The following is a 14,670-nucleotide window of genomic DNA, read 5'->3' as shown; positions in this document are numbered from 1 at the left end:
ATAGGGTGACCACCAAGTGATCCCAAACTGATTTATGCATAAGATAATGCAATTCTCTCCTTTTCCTGTAAGGTCATGTGATAATCCAACATACAACAGAAGATATGAAAGGCTCATTAGACAATTCATAACCAAGCCATACAAGCTGACCCTAGTTTTTCAAACATTCAATTTTCAAAATGGTGGCCCCAACTGCCTCTAAGAGCAATCTTGTATTCTTCCATCTCTCTCTCTCTGTTGTTGCAATGGACTCTCAGGGGCCCACATCTGCTGCTGCACCCTCAGTGAGGCAGCCTCATTGTCACAGCTGTATCAGAAGCTCAAAAGACTGTGTCCATGGGCAGCCCCTAAGAGTTTTAATAAAGAAGCAACATTATCAACCCTAGTTGGATTAGTAGAGAACTACCCACATAGTTAACTCCATATGGATTTTAAAAGCTGCTTTTTAGCTCTCTATAAAACTAATGCCTATTTGTAATGAAACTTCGATGGGTTAAAACAGTCCCACAACCCAGAATAATTCTAAATTTCCAACGGCTGCCTTTTAAAAAAAAAAACTTTTAAATCGGTTTTCAAAGAAAAATATCCTTGGGACACCTGGATTGCTCAGTCAGTTAAGCAGCCGATTCTTGATCTCAGCTCAGGTCTTTATCTCAGGGTCCTGGTTCAAACCCTGAGTTGGGGCTCCATGCTGGGGGAGGAGCCTACTTAAAAAAAGAAAAAAAAAAAAAAAGCCCTTAACTATGGTATTGCAAGATGGTAGACTTAGAAGGCACGTTTATTTTCCTCTTGGTACTATTTGAATTTTCCCTAAATGTTACAATGAATACACAGACTTTATGTCCTTCAATTTTTATTATTGAAACATACATGTACACAGTTATTTCCTAAAGAGGAAGACTGCCTAGGTACAGCCTTTCCTTGACAGATTTGACTCTTGCCATGAATGACCCTGAAACGTATTACAGGTTAACCTTTTGCAGCAGCATTAAACAAACTGCGTTTCCAAAGCTCCTATGCGGAAGTGAATCACACAGCTAGTGAAACCGTCTACTAGCTACCCAGCATTCCCATCTCGCAAAGCTTTGTTGTTCTCCACTTACCTTTACACCTCCCATCTGAGGAAGCTGCTTAAACTTTTTCATTTGTACTTTACTGCCTTTCATAAGGAAAAAAAAAATTGCCATGATGGATTTTGAAACTCCTAAGATTCTCAAGGGTTTCGGGGCATATATTTCACAAGTGTCAGTCTTCCACATTATATAAACTGTTAAATACATCCTTAAGGAGAGCAGGGAATAAAACTGGTTTGTTGATGTTATTAGATCCCTTTTATGCACTATATAAGTTTAATTTGGCAAAGCAGTAATTGGGAAGTATATATAAGTTAACCCACATTTTGTTTTACTCCCCCAAAGCAAATATGTAATTATAAAGGTGACACAATAGGTTAAAAAATTCAAACAACATAAAAGAGCAGGAAAAAGGAAATCACAGTTGACTTTCTTCTTGAATCCCTACCCCTAAGAAATCACTGAGAACAGAGAGAGTATGCTGCTCAAGACTTTAATGCACATATGAATGTTTATTTTACACAGATGGAATCATTCTATAGACATAGTTCCATGGATAGTGTTTTGCTCCACAGTATTTTGTAAGCTATCTTTCTGTGGCCTGGCTATTGATCAACTTTATCTTTCTTAATTACTACACAGTATTATTTATTAAACCAGTGCCCTACTAGCAGGCATATAAATTATTTCTGATCTCTGCAATAACAAAGAATGCTTTAATGAACATCTTTTAAAGGTGTTATTGTCCACATTCACAAGTAAAATTACTATGTCTAAGGAAATGCTCATTAAAAGTGATCACTGTCCTCCCAAACTACAAATTTATACTAACACCAATATGTGAGAGTGCCCACTCTCAAAAACCTACACGAACCATGGATATTACCTATCTTTGTCATTTTGACCAATTCTGCTTTACCTATACTTTCCTGAATATAAGTGTTTAATTGTTTCCATTTCTTCCTATTTATATACTTTACCAAGTATTCTTTTTCATATGTCCTCTACTTACCTACTGTAACCTTAATTATGCAGTTAAATTTATGAATTTTTTCCTTTCTGAGTTCTGGTCTTGGTGAAAGATCGCCCATATAAGATCAAAAAAACGTTGGCCTATAGGGTCCTATGGTTTTATTTTTCATATTAAATCTTGAAACCAAATTTCAGAAAAGATGGGAGTTAGGGATGAAATTAATGTTTTCCCAAATTTTCATTTTCAGTATTAATTGACTAATAGTTCTATCCACTGATTTGAAATTTTTTCTTTGGAATGTAATAAATTCCCATAGACACCTTTCTGCACCAGTACATGCTAAATTAGTACATATGGGACATTTCTTACCTTATCTCTATCCTGCTTCCTCATTTTTATTTAAAAAACTTTTTAAGCTTCTCTTAAGAATTTCTTTCTGCAGGGGCTCCTGGGTGGCTCAGTGGGTTCTGCCTTCAGCTCAGGTCATGATCCTAGAGTCTGGGATCAAGGCCCCCCAACCAATGGACACTCTGCTCTCAGTGGGAAGTCTGCTTCTCCCTCTCTATCCACCCCTCTCCATTCATGTGCACATGCACGGGCGCTCTCCCCACCCCCCTCAAATAATCTTTTATTTGATATTATTTAATTAATTCAATCATTTAATTTTAATTATTATTTATATTTAATTATAATAAATAATATATAATAACTACAATTAATAAACATTTAATTTAATTTTAATAATTAATCTGATTGATTTAATAATTATAATTAATAAACATTTAATTTAATTTTAATGATTAATCTGATTGATTTAATAATCTCTCAAATAGTCTTTTAAAAAAATTCTTACAGAGGAACTTTTGAGCAAATTAGAATAAATTTAGGGGGTAATCTGGGGGAAAACTGACATCTCTACTGCATTGGTCTCCCTATCCAAATATATGACATGGCTCTATTCAAACTTTTATCTGTTCTAGCATAAAGTTTTATAATTTTCTTCATCTAGGTCTTATATATTTCTCAATTATTTTATTCATAAGTATTTGTAAGATTTTACTGCTACTGTGAATAGGATCTTTTACTATGTGCAGCAAAGCTTTTTTTTTTTTTTTTTTTTGCCTATTTGGCTGCCTTACTAAACTTTTTAGCTCCAAGTTTAGAACTTATCAAAATAATACTTGTATTTGTTTTAAATCAAGAGCTTTTAGAAAAGCAGATCTCCTGCCCAGTGCCGCTCTCTTTGTCTAATGAATGCCTTGTATCTCAGCAACAGGACTCCTGACTGCTTCCACACTGTAATGGAAAATCATTAGTGCTTCACCGTTAACTATGATGATCACTGATAGCTTCTGATAGATAATCTTAGTAAGTTAATAAAAGGGTTTTTTTCCTCCTCCTTTTAATCAGAAATGGATTTGAAATTTTATCAAAACGACTTTTATCTTCCTCCATTAAATTATATTTTCTAGTACTACATCTGCAGGGCCCCAAGATGGGCCACTTTGACATGAATATTATTTTGAGTTAAAGCAAACAAAACCCAGCAGGTTCAGGAGAAGCTCTTATGTCCTCCCCCTCCTTGACTGCCTGCTTATACCAGGAAAAGATTCCTCTTTACCTAAGAAACTTCTCTGCCTAAATAACAGGACAATGTTTGTTTTCCAAACACCACCTCTCACCTTTCTGCTTTCTCCCCTTTGTGTCCTCAGACCCCTATTCCTCTCCTTGGCTCACAGAAGCCTCATGTTGCCTGTCTTTGGAATTTCATGTCCATGTGGAGTCCCTGTACATACAAAATTAAATCTGATTTTCTATCTTGAATTAATGTGGTTCTTTGTCCAGCAAGAAGGACCATGAAGGGCAGAGGAAATTCTTCCTCTTCAACAGTCGACATAGTCAGCAGGATACTTTAACATGCTAGACATAACTGCAACTGAGGTCCTTGGGACATCTGACATACAGCCAACAGAAGGTAAGATTTCTTACCCTGTCAATCTCCCAGAATCTCTATCTGTAGAGTCTGACAGAGTAGGAGTGGTGATAGTCCTTTTTCCTTCTTGCTACATTTAAAATTAGCAGGGCAAAATATTTGTGGAACCTAGTTCCTTGGGGTTAGTTATTAAATTATTTAAATTGTCTCTGGTTAAATTTGGTAGAGCACTCTTTTGGAAGATTCATTTCTTCCCAGAGATAGTTTTTGAGTTTGGTTGGTTTTTTTTTTAGCTTGTGTTTTAAGACTGTTGCTAAGGGACATCTTAGAAGCTAAAACCCATAACTTGGTAGAAAAGCTATTAGAATCCTCACCAGCCCAAGAAGACTCTCATGAAAGCTAAGTTGGTCACAGAACAGGTTAGATTGACACTAGTTCACCTACTAAACTCAAGCAAACTTCCTTGCAACAAGGTACACTGCTAAACAACACAGAGTCCCCAGTCCTGTAGCACATCCCTTGTGTTTTCATGGGAGACTAGAGACCCCATTTTCACCATCCTTCCTGCTTACACAATGAAGCCCTTTGCGTTCTGAAACTAACTTTTAGATCATGTAGGCTATCATCTATACCCTCTTTAGATGCCTTCTGCATCTTTGGTTTAGCCATTAAAAGGCTTATTGGTTGGAGTTGTTATTAACAGATTATTCATCAATGGTCTTTAAATTGCTTATATTGAAAAGAAAAATATACTGTATAGAGAACTCTCAACTGTCTTAGTATAACAGCATGCCTTAGGGACTCCGTTGACAAGATGGACAAAAGACTAAAAAATAAATGTCCATCTCCAAAGTAAAATCCCCTTAAAATCTGGCCTCTCATTTGTTCTGCCTTCAGCTCAGGTCATGATCCCAGGGTCCAGGGATTGAGCCCCATGTCTGACTTCCTGCTTAGCAGAGAGTCTGCTTCTCCTTCTGCCCTTCCCCCAGGTCATGCATGCTCACACTTTCCCTCTTTCTCAAATAAATAAGTAAAAATCTTTTTTTAAAAAAAGATTTTTACTTATTTATTTGAGAGAGATCACAAGTAGGCCGAGAGGGGGGAAGCAGGCTCCTTGCTGAATGGAGAGCCCGATGCACAGCTCAATCCCAGGACCCTGAGATCATGACCTGAGCCAAAGGCAGAGGCTTAACCCATTGAGCCACCCAGGTGCCCAAATAAGTAAAATCTTTAAAAAAAAAAAAACTTAAAAAAGAAATCATCCATTTAACTCCCCCTTCCCTACGAGATTTATAGGGATTTTATGTTCAAAGTATATGGGTTGCTCACATAAAAGCTGAAAGCCAGGAAATGAATTTAACAAAAGCACCTGAGACTGGCAATAAGGCTCACTTTGCTCCTACCTTCTAGGGCTCTGTAAGCAGGCTCTGCCAGCTTCAGGCATTCCTATGCAATGTACATTGCAGACATACCTTAGCCACCCCCTTCTCCACTGAAAAAGAAGATCTTTTAAATTATAAAACCCTTTTGCCCCTATTTTGAAAAGATGAGAAAGACTGATGATTATTCAACTACCTTCCCTTCATAGAGAAATTGGGACCAAAATGTCTCCTAGGTCCTCCCACAAATGATATGTGAAAGGTCAACCTGCAGGGGCTAACAGAAGCCAAGGCTGAATTCCGTATGCTACTAGAAGGCTTTGTTGGGGCACCTGGGTGGCTCAGGGGGTTAAGCCTCTGCCTTCGGCTCGGGTCATGATCTCAGGGTCCTGGGATCGAGCCCCTGCATCGGGCTCTCTGCCTACTTGTGATCTCTCTCTCTGTCAAATAATTAAAAAAAAAAAAAAGAAAAAAAAGGCGGCTTTGTTAAAATGCTTTATTTTGCTTACTATTTTAGTTTTAAAAAATCTCCCTGGGCGCCTGGGTGGCTCAGTGGGTTAAGCCGCTGCCTTCGGCTCAGGTCATGATCTCAGGGTCCTGGGATCGAGTCCCGCATCGGGCTCTCTGCTCAGCGGGGAGCCTGCTTCCTCCTCTCTCTGCCTGCCTCTCTGCTTACTTGTAATTTCTCTCTGTCAAAAAAAAAAAAAAAAAAAATCTCCCTAATACAAAAAAAACAGAGTTTAGTTTTTATCCAGTTCTTGGGGAATTAGAAACAACTGCTTTACCAATCTGTACAAAACTAGAAATGCAACTCTAGAAACAAGCCCACCCCTCTTTAGCCCACCCCTCTTTACCAATCCCTAACTCTCGCCTATTCCCCTTAAAATGTTTGTAGCTATTATAAAAGATGAGGATATTAAGACAAAATTGTCCTGCACTCAAAAAAAAAATAAAGAAACTTTAAAGAGCAGTTGCCCTGAAACTGAAAAAGAACTTTTTGGCATTCTTCCTCAGTTTCTTGAAATGATAAATTTTACCATGTTTTTAAAATATAAACACAGCCCACAACTGCCTGAGATTGAAGAAAAAATGGGGGAAAGAGGCCTTTCTAAAATGCCTCTTGTGCCCAGACTCCACACCTCTGGTAACAGGCAAATTTGCTCCAGATTTCCAAATTGGAGAAAACCTGGGATTCTTTCTCTGTTCCTTTGTGATGTGAGTTTTCTATTTCCATCTCCCCAAGAGCCAGTATTTGAAATACAAACTTTAGAGAAGTTTTTCATCAAAAAATAAGAGGTATTTAGAAATTGGGCCTTTAATGTCCTCCCAAAAAAAGCTGCAATATTTTGTTTGCATCTTGTCTGTGTATGCCCACATGTTATAAATGCGACATATTTTCTTTACCTCCAGATGGTATCACCAAAATTAATTTGTAAAAGAGTTCTTTTTAGTTGGTTTCAAGTCAAGCACTTATAAGTAATGGGAATTCCAAAACTCAGAAAGATAGAAACTAACCCAAATGTTTTCCAAAATCATGTAATCTGGGAAAATATTCAGTATTAAAGCTAATTTTAGGTTGTTGGTTTAATTAGGAAAAAAATCTCTTGAGAGTTACCAGCATTAAATATATGACTGTTATTCTACCTGTGTTTATGGAAAGCCAAGTAAGTTCACCTCTGCAAATTTATCAGAAAAAAAAACTTAATGATTGATTTTTGTCTAATGCTTAATGAAATTTCTGTGGGTAATCTAAACCTAAGAACAAGCTAATTAAATAGATGTAAATAAGACAAAAGGGTTTGTAGGCAGGGGTGCCTGGGGGCTCAGTTGGTTAGGCATCCAACTCTAGATTTCTACTCAGGTCATGATCTCAGGTTGCACTCTGTGCTGGGCTGTGTTACAGCCTGTTCAAGATTCTCCTCCCACCCCTGCAAAAAAGGTTTGTAGGTCAACTTTTAAATAGCTTCCAAAGTCCTTGGTAACCTGACAGTTTAAAATTTTTTACTAAGTTAAGTGAGTTAAATTTATTGAGATATCTAAGTCATTTCCAGATAAAGTAAAATAATAAGACATTAGGTACTGAATATAGGTTCAGAAAATAGATGTCAATAGGTTAATTTACTTGTGTCTTATTACAGAGAAACTAAATAAATATGGACCTTTGTAGTAAACCTGGTTTGTGCTTTATTGAAAAACTGTACTATGAAAAAGCACATTCTTAAAATTATGAAATGTTTTCACAAATTTGCTATTCTAAATACTGGTATAGCAGTTCAAAATTGCTTACTACTTAGTTTTCACTAGAAATTAAGGTTTCTAAGAGTTAAGAATTCTAATAAATATAATTAAGAATACCAGAAATAATAAGGAAAACAATTCCATATGCAAGGAAATGTGTTTTTGGTAGAAAAAGATATGAGAAACAGAAATACACTTTTTGTTAAGGGAAAGACAGTAATTCTGTCCTAAAGTGAAACTTTTTAAAGAATGTAAAAAAGTTCGTTCCATAAAGTTTATGTAAAAGGAGTATTTGGAAAGGGGTTTTATGTGTGATCAGTACTGGCTAAGATTAGGATAAATTTAGTAAGTTTTAATATCAAAAATATACTGCAAAGTTGAAATTTTTTTTTGTTAAAAGGACAAGTTACAAATCTACTTTTAATAAAAAACTGTGAACAAATATTTTTTTCCTTTAAAGTTATCTGCTTAGAAATCAAGGATTCTATATTTTGCCAAAATAATTTATCAAGTTTTGCTCACAACTATGTAAGGTTCTATATTTTTGCCTTTTATTCTTTTGAAATCTTTTATTATCCTTTTGGTTAGATAATTAAATATCATTTCATAGTACCCTATGATCCTATTAAGCAAATGTTCAAACTAAAATCAAATCCTAAAATGAAGTCTTTTGACCACAGTCTGAGGTGTTCCAGATAGGCCTTAGAATATTTCATTGTCAAATAAGTGATACGAAACCCTCTTAGATTATATTTATGTAGATAGGGTAAGTGTTCTAAAATTGTATAAAACTCCTAGAAACCTGATGTCCTAGTATGTTGTTATGTGTCGAGAGTCACAGAAATAACCAAATTTCTTTGTTCACTGAATCACAGTGAACTCTAATACAGTTACTATTTTGCTCTGATGGTATTGCAAATGTGCCTTATCTTCAGTGAGACTCATAAAAAGAACTTTGAATACAGGTTTCTGGTAACCTGAATTCTTACCATAAAACTGGTAAGAATTTCTGAACTAGTGGAAGAACTGGATTCAAGCAAAACAATAATATGGAACTGAAAAATTTATCCTTTTTAGCTCTTTATGACAATTTAATAGAATATACCTTTGTGAACAAATTGAAACATTTATCTTTTTCCCTACCTGAACTCTCCAGAACTCAGAAACTCTAAGTATTCTTATATTTATTTGCATAAGTTCAATAGAATTCTGTTCTCCCTGTAACAGGACACAATTGGAAACATTTGTTATATAACCAAGGCTTTGACTGGAATGTCCTATTTGAGAGAGAGATGTAAACTGAGATATGACCAGATAGCTTTAAATGACCAGACAGCTTTAAGGAACTAGGGTTGACTTTAAGAAGCCAGTAAAGCCCCCAGAAGTACCAGTCTGGTACCCTGCTTACAAAGTTCCCAGCAGCCTTACCAGGTAAGTAAAGGTTGGCACTCCCTGGCAAGTACAGGAACCCAGCGATAGTTTGAGGACCTCGAGCAGAGAGGAATTCACCCAAATCTGTAGGAATTGAAGACGTTCTGATGGCAAGTATCGGGCTTGGCTTCTGGCCTCAAGAGGATGTTAAAACTTCAATCTTTAAAACCTGCTGGAAACTTTTTCAAGAATCTACCTAATCAACTGCTATTCTTTGTCACATTCATATAAATGATCAGGCCAAGTTCTTTTGAAACTAGAATTATTTTGCAAACAAATTAGTATTAATTTGGCTATCTATAAAAGGGTGATTATAGAGAAAACAGGTTTCAATAACATATCTGAGTAAATATTAGATTGCAATACTGTTCATTAGAACCTGGACTAGATATTCATTTCTTCTCATTTCCTCCAGTGCTTGACTATAATTCTCCTAAGTAACATTTTTAATTTTTCTTCCAATCTTCTACATTGGATTCATCTGAGAACTAAAACTGCCCTTTTCCCTGAAGCCCTACAAACTAAATTTATATAAACTTCAGAGAGATCATCCCAACAGCTCACATATAGGCAATCTTCATGCCTGCTGCTGTGGGCCACTCAAAAAGATCATCAGACATTCAAACTACAAACCACTGCACTCAAGCTTAACATCTAAAAATCTTCTTGACTGACTACCCTCAAAATTCAGAAACTGGTTTATAATTTGATCCAATCAGTTAACCACTGTTTTTGTTTCCACAGAAATGCCTCTTATGTAATACCTGACTGCTTGAACCTTAGGCCTAACCTGCATCACTGCCTCCCAAAACAAGTTTGAACTGACCTATTGACAGGACTGGTTCATTAAAACTGAACAATCAATCGACCAGCTCAATTTTAATGTGTGAAATTTTAGGGAAGTTTCAGAGGAGAAAACTGCAGGGGCCCATGGCAGGACACCCCAAGATGGGCCACTTTGGCATGAACATTATTTTGAGTTAAAAGCAAACAAACCCAGCAAATTCAGGAAAAGCTTTACCTTCCCCTCAACTGCCTAAATTAACATTGCAAGGGAGAGCCTGTACCAAGAAGTGACTATTAACAAGAGATTCTTCTTTACCAAAGAAACTTACCTAAGAGGAGAAACTTTATTCTCCAAACATTTCCTCTCACCTTCCTGCTAATGGTCTTTCTCCCCTTTGTGTCCCCAGACTCCTAATCTCTCAGCTCACAGAAGCCTCATGTTGTTGGTCTTCAAAATATTATGTCTGTGTGGATTCCCCATACATATAAAATTAAATCTGATACTCTCCTCCTCATCTGTCTCATGTCAACTTGGTTCTTAGTCCAGCTAGAAGAACTTTGTCAGCCAGAGAAAATTGTTCTTTCTGGATATAGCAGTCCTGCATGGCTGGAAGAAATCCTACTTGATCTCTGTATGTTATTTTATTACAGTATTAGATTCTATTAGTTAATATTTCATCTATAATAATCTTTCCTTTTTTGTCAGATTTTAGAACGGATTATTTTAGCCTCTCATAATTTGCACGTTTTTAGTTAAATAATTTCAAATTCCAAGGATCTTTCTCACCATCACCTTTCCTTTCTAAATGAAAACTAAGCCTGTCAATTAACATTCCAAAAAGGACACAAGTAATCCTCGCGTTAAAGCATATAAAAGCATGTAAAATGTAATCCTGACTCCAACTGTTTAGTAAAGAAATCCACATCAACTGGACGCTCCATGTCCAAAAAAAAGTAGTACCCTTAATTGGTAACAGTGTTAAACAGAAAGAATGACTCTACCATCTAGTTCTTTAAGCCAACAGTCAGCTCTTTAACAAAATAAAAATCGAGTCTGAAAACTGAAAGGAAAGCCAGCTGAGAATACAGGAAATCTGTTTTCAGCCAAACCCGAAACCCTTCAGGATGGTCTGGGCCCCCTGAAGCTAAATCCCAATCCCATCAAATTTCAGTGAGTCTATGCCAAGAAAAATACTACTTGGGAAGCAAGGCAAATGCCATTTGCCACTCGTTTGTAGTACTAATCAACCACTTAAGCTATGTCATACAATCTCCTCCTGGACAATCTCAAGAAAGTAAGGTTTCTCAGTATTAAAACATTCTGGCATAGGTAATAAGTAAAACACTACAGGGTACAATAAGAACCATACTACGTGACCAATGCAGGATGAAGGGGAACACCGTACAGAAGGAAGAAAGAACCCTGAAGCAACCAGTGTCTCTGGGTCTTCCAAAGATCATCTGGACTTAGTTTTATTTAGGAAATATTGTTCAAATACATATCCACATAGTTATGTTAAGCAATGTTTGAAGAAATTATAAAATGAAGCTCTATCTAGTTTAGATTATAGAGTTTGAGGCTAATTCCTTTCCTCACTGCTTTCCTCTCTAAATGATCAAATGTCTGCTTTATGATTGTTAGTTTGTAATCTCAAGTCATCAATATAAAGAGAAAATAATCTGAGATTTGATACCAAGTATATTGTGATATTTTCAAAACCTGTATTTCAAAACCATCTATTTTAGAGGGAAGATGAGTGGATGGAGCTTCCTTAAGTTTCTTCTGTGCTCCTGTTCAAAAGAGACCATCAACACTGTTGCAAAGGTAGGGAACAACTAAAAGCATCTACAAAATGTTTCATATACGGAGTTACTCTCCTGTCTTATAGTAGTCCAGTGTATTTGACAGCTACCCCCTGAGGGAGTTCAAGAAACTACCTGAGCAACAAGGCTACAAGCAAGACCTCTGCTGCTCCTCTTGTAACAAGCCCAATGCTGCCAAATGCACCTGTGACACAGAATTCTGCCCGTCCCTCCCCCAACAGTTGTATTTTTACTAGCACATTTTTTGAGAATGAGCAATAGGCAGTAGAATAATTTGATTCTACAGCAGTACTGCCCAATAGAACTTTCTGCAATAATGGAAATGTTCTCCATCTGTGGTGTCCAATACAACACCACTGGCCACACACAGTTACTGATCACCTAAAATATGGTTAGTGCAACTAAGTAACTGCATTTTTTTTAAAGATTTTTATTTATTTATTTGATAGACAGAGAGAGATCACAAGTAGGCAGAGAGGCAGGCAGAGAGAGAGAGGGGGAAGCAGGCTCCCCGCTGAGCAGAGAGCCCGATGTGGGGCTCAATCCCAGGACCCTGAGACCATGACCCGAGCTGAAGGCAGAGGCCTAAACCACTGAGCTACCCAGGTGCCCCAAGTAACTGCATTTTTAATTTTAATTTACATTTTACCAACCATCTGTGACTTCACCATAATGGACAGTGCAGTTTTCAACCAATGAGAATCTTTTGTAGGAAAAGACTGGGGGTGTGTGTGTGTGTGTTCTCTCTCATATATATAGAGAATATTGTCATAAGGATTTAAAAAAAATCTAAAGCAGTTGAGGAAAAAATTACTTTTAGTCAACAGACAATTCAGCGTAGGGATTATGTTATTTGCCTTCAGTGTAGAGTTACTCAATGACAGAACACAGACTAGGCCCTCTTTCTTTATTCTATCCTAGTTTCTTTTTTTTTTTTTTTTAAAGATTTTATTTATTTGACAGATAGAGATCACAAGTAGGCAGAGAGGCAGGCAGAGAGAGAGAGAAGCAGGCTCCCTGCTGAGCAGAGAGGCCGATGTGGGACTCGATCCCAGGACCCTGAGATCATGACCCGAGCTGAAGGCAGCAGCTTAACCCACTGAGCCACCCAGGCGCCCCTATCCTAGTTTCTTTTTATGGCCAAGAACAGTAAGTCACTTTAAGGATTAGTCAAAGATCGATCTTCTGGCCTTGATGAAAACAGTTAACACTAATCAGAGAAAAAAATTGTTCCAAATCTCACAGTCTTCAATTAAAAGCAGAGCCTCAGGCTTATCAGCAGATTTCTAAAACTATTAATCATAGAAAAGAGTAACATTAGCTAAGTGTTCTTTCCTTCTATGGATATTAGTGGGACATCCACAGAATACATTCTATTTCATTAATTCAGAAGCAGCTTGTTACAGACTCTCAATTTTAAAATCAGTATTAAAGAAAAAGGAGAGAAATATCTTATGCTTGCCTTAATATCTCTGGCACCCATTTTTTTTTCTTTCTTTCTGATAGGAGGAGACATTCAGGTTTGACTTCTGTTAAATTATAACACAAACTCATTCAAGCAATTAATAACATAACACAGATGGATGGAGTTTGAGTCTTTTCACAGCTATTTCAGAGGAAAAAAGAATTCTACAACATTAAAGTATCTTTACCTCGTAATGAACAAACTGGTCCATTTTCTTGATTCTTTGAGCGCTTATTTCTGAACTGACTTGGAATATCTAATGAAAGGTCTTAAAAAGAAATAGGAAAACAGCTATTAAAGGGATATACCACACTTAGAAAAGAATTTCAAAAATTGATGTATTTTTACATTTATCTTGTACTGTCTTAAGTTTTCAAAGGAAACATTAAAGTTTTAATACAATATGTCTTACCTAGGAATGGATCAAACTTTCTAGATTCTGTCCCACATATGAGGCAGTTAACCTCATTTTGGAGAATACCTCCGAATATAGCTGTGACAACTGTAGATGCTCCATTTCTAAAGAAAAACACCACACAGGAAAACATCTCAGTAAAACTAAAATATGTATAACAGCTGGTATACTTCTTTGGGGGGGGGGGATATGTATATCACTTATTTATTTAAATTATGAAATAATACAAAAACTTTAAAGCTATATAGAGGTATATACCAAATAAAAGGTTTAAGCCACTTAGCCTCCCACAGCCCCACTTTCCATCCCACTAATTCAAACCCCTCAGAGGCCTGGCGTGAAGATGAAATATGTATAGTACTTTCAGACAGGTGTTTACCAAAAACAAAGCCCTTAAATTATTTCAAGGCTTTTTTATTAGGATAATAATTAGATCCACACCTGCTTTTTTTTTTTTTTTTCCCCCGAAGTACATCTCTTGAACACATACCTCACTCTTTTTGACAGCAGATTGGTATGCCACAATACAAACACAGACCGGATGCAAGAACCACCAAGAAAGTGTACCATGAAAGCACGATTAGCAAATGCTTATTACAGCACTTACTCTATGCCGAACTCCATTCAAAGTACTTTCCATGTATTAAATCAGTTAATCCTCAAAACAAAGCTAAGAAGCAGATATCATTATCCCCATAAAACAGACCAGGAAGCTGAGGTCCAATTTGGGCGAGGGTCACTCAGCTCTTAACACTATGTTCCTTTTCTTAATTTAACCAATATAATATTAATGGTTCTCCAGGTTGTTTCAGTTGTTTGCTATCATTAATAGTCCTACAGCAAACATGTATTGACCTTTGTGCACTTATGCATGCAGTTACTTGTCAGAAAATGCTCTTCTTTGCATATAGCAATCTGAGGTCGTTTCCCTCACTTGCAAACAATAACACTCCTAATACACTGAACTTTACTTTCTGAGGTGCTCCAAATTAAACCTACTGCCACAATGAGACAGACAAAAGCTACTCGAGCAATTATATTATTTTAAAAGTTTGCTTCCTTTTCCATGAAAGGTCTTCTACTCTTTACTGGCCAAAGAAATATACTGCAGCTTCATCTTTTTTTAAATCTGTTCATAAAATATACAGCTATA

General features: G+C 36.6%; 1 protein-coding gene across 4 annotated transcripts in view; it reads right to left on the bottom strand.

Annotated features, from left to right (window-relative positions):
* Nucleotides 1-14,670, bottom strand: part of USP3 (ubiquitin specific peptidase 3) — a 104,124-nt gene that overhangs the window by 17,481 nt on the left and 71,973 nt on the right. For all 4 annotated transcript variants that reach the window (XM_059372219.1, XM_059372220.1, XM_059372221.1 and 1 more), the window contains 2 exons: nt 13,515-13,621; nt 13,290-13,370 (listed from right to left, as the gene is read on the bottom strand). In XM_059372219.1, the coding sequence (XP_059228202.1) occupies nt 13,290-13,370; nt 13,515-13,621 (188 nt within the window). The remainder of the gene's footprint in view (nt 1-13,289; nt 13,371-13,514; nt 13,622-14,670) is intronic.

Source organism: Mustela nigripes, chromosome 13 (genome assembly GCF_022355385.1).
Source record: "Mustela nigripes isolate SB6536 chromosome 13, MUSNIG.SB6536, whole genome shotgun sequence".
Lineage (NCBI taxonomy): Eukaryota > Metazoa > Chordata > Mammalia > Carnivora > Mustelidae > Mustela > Mustela nigripes.
Note: the sequence above shows the minus strand (reverse complement) of the source record. Positions and strands in the feature narration are given on the sequence as shown.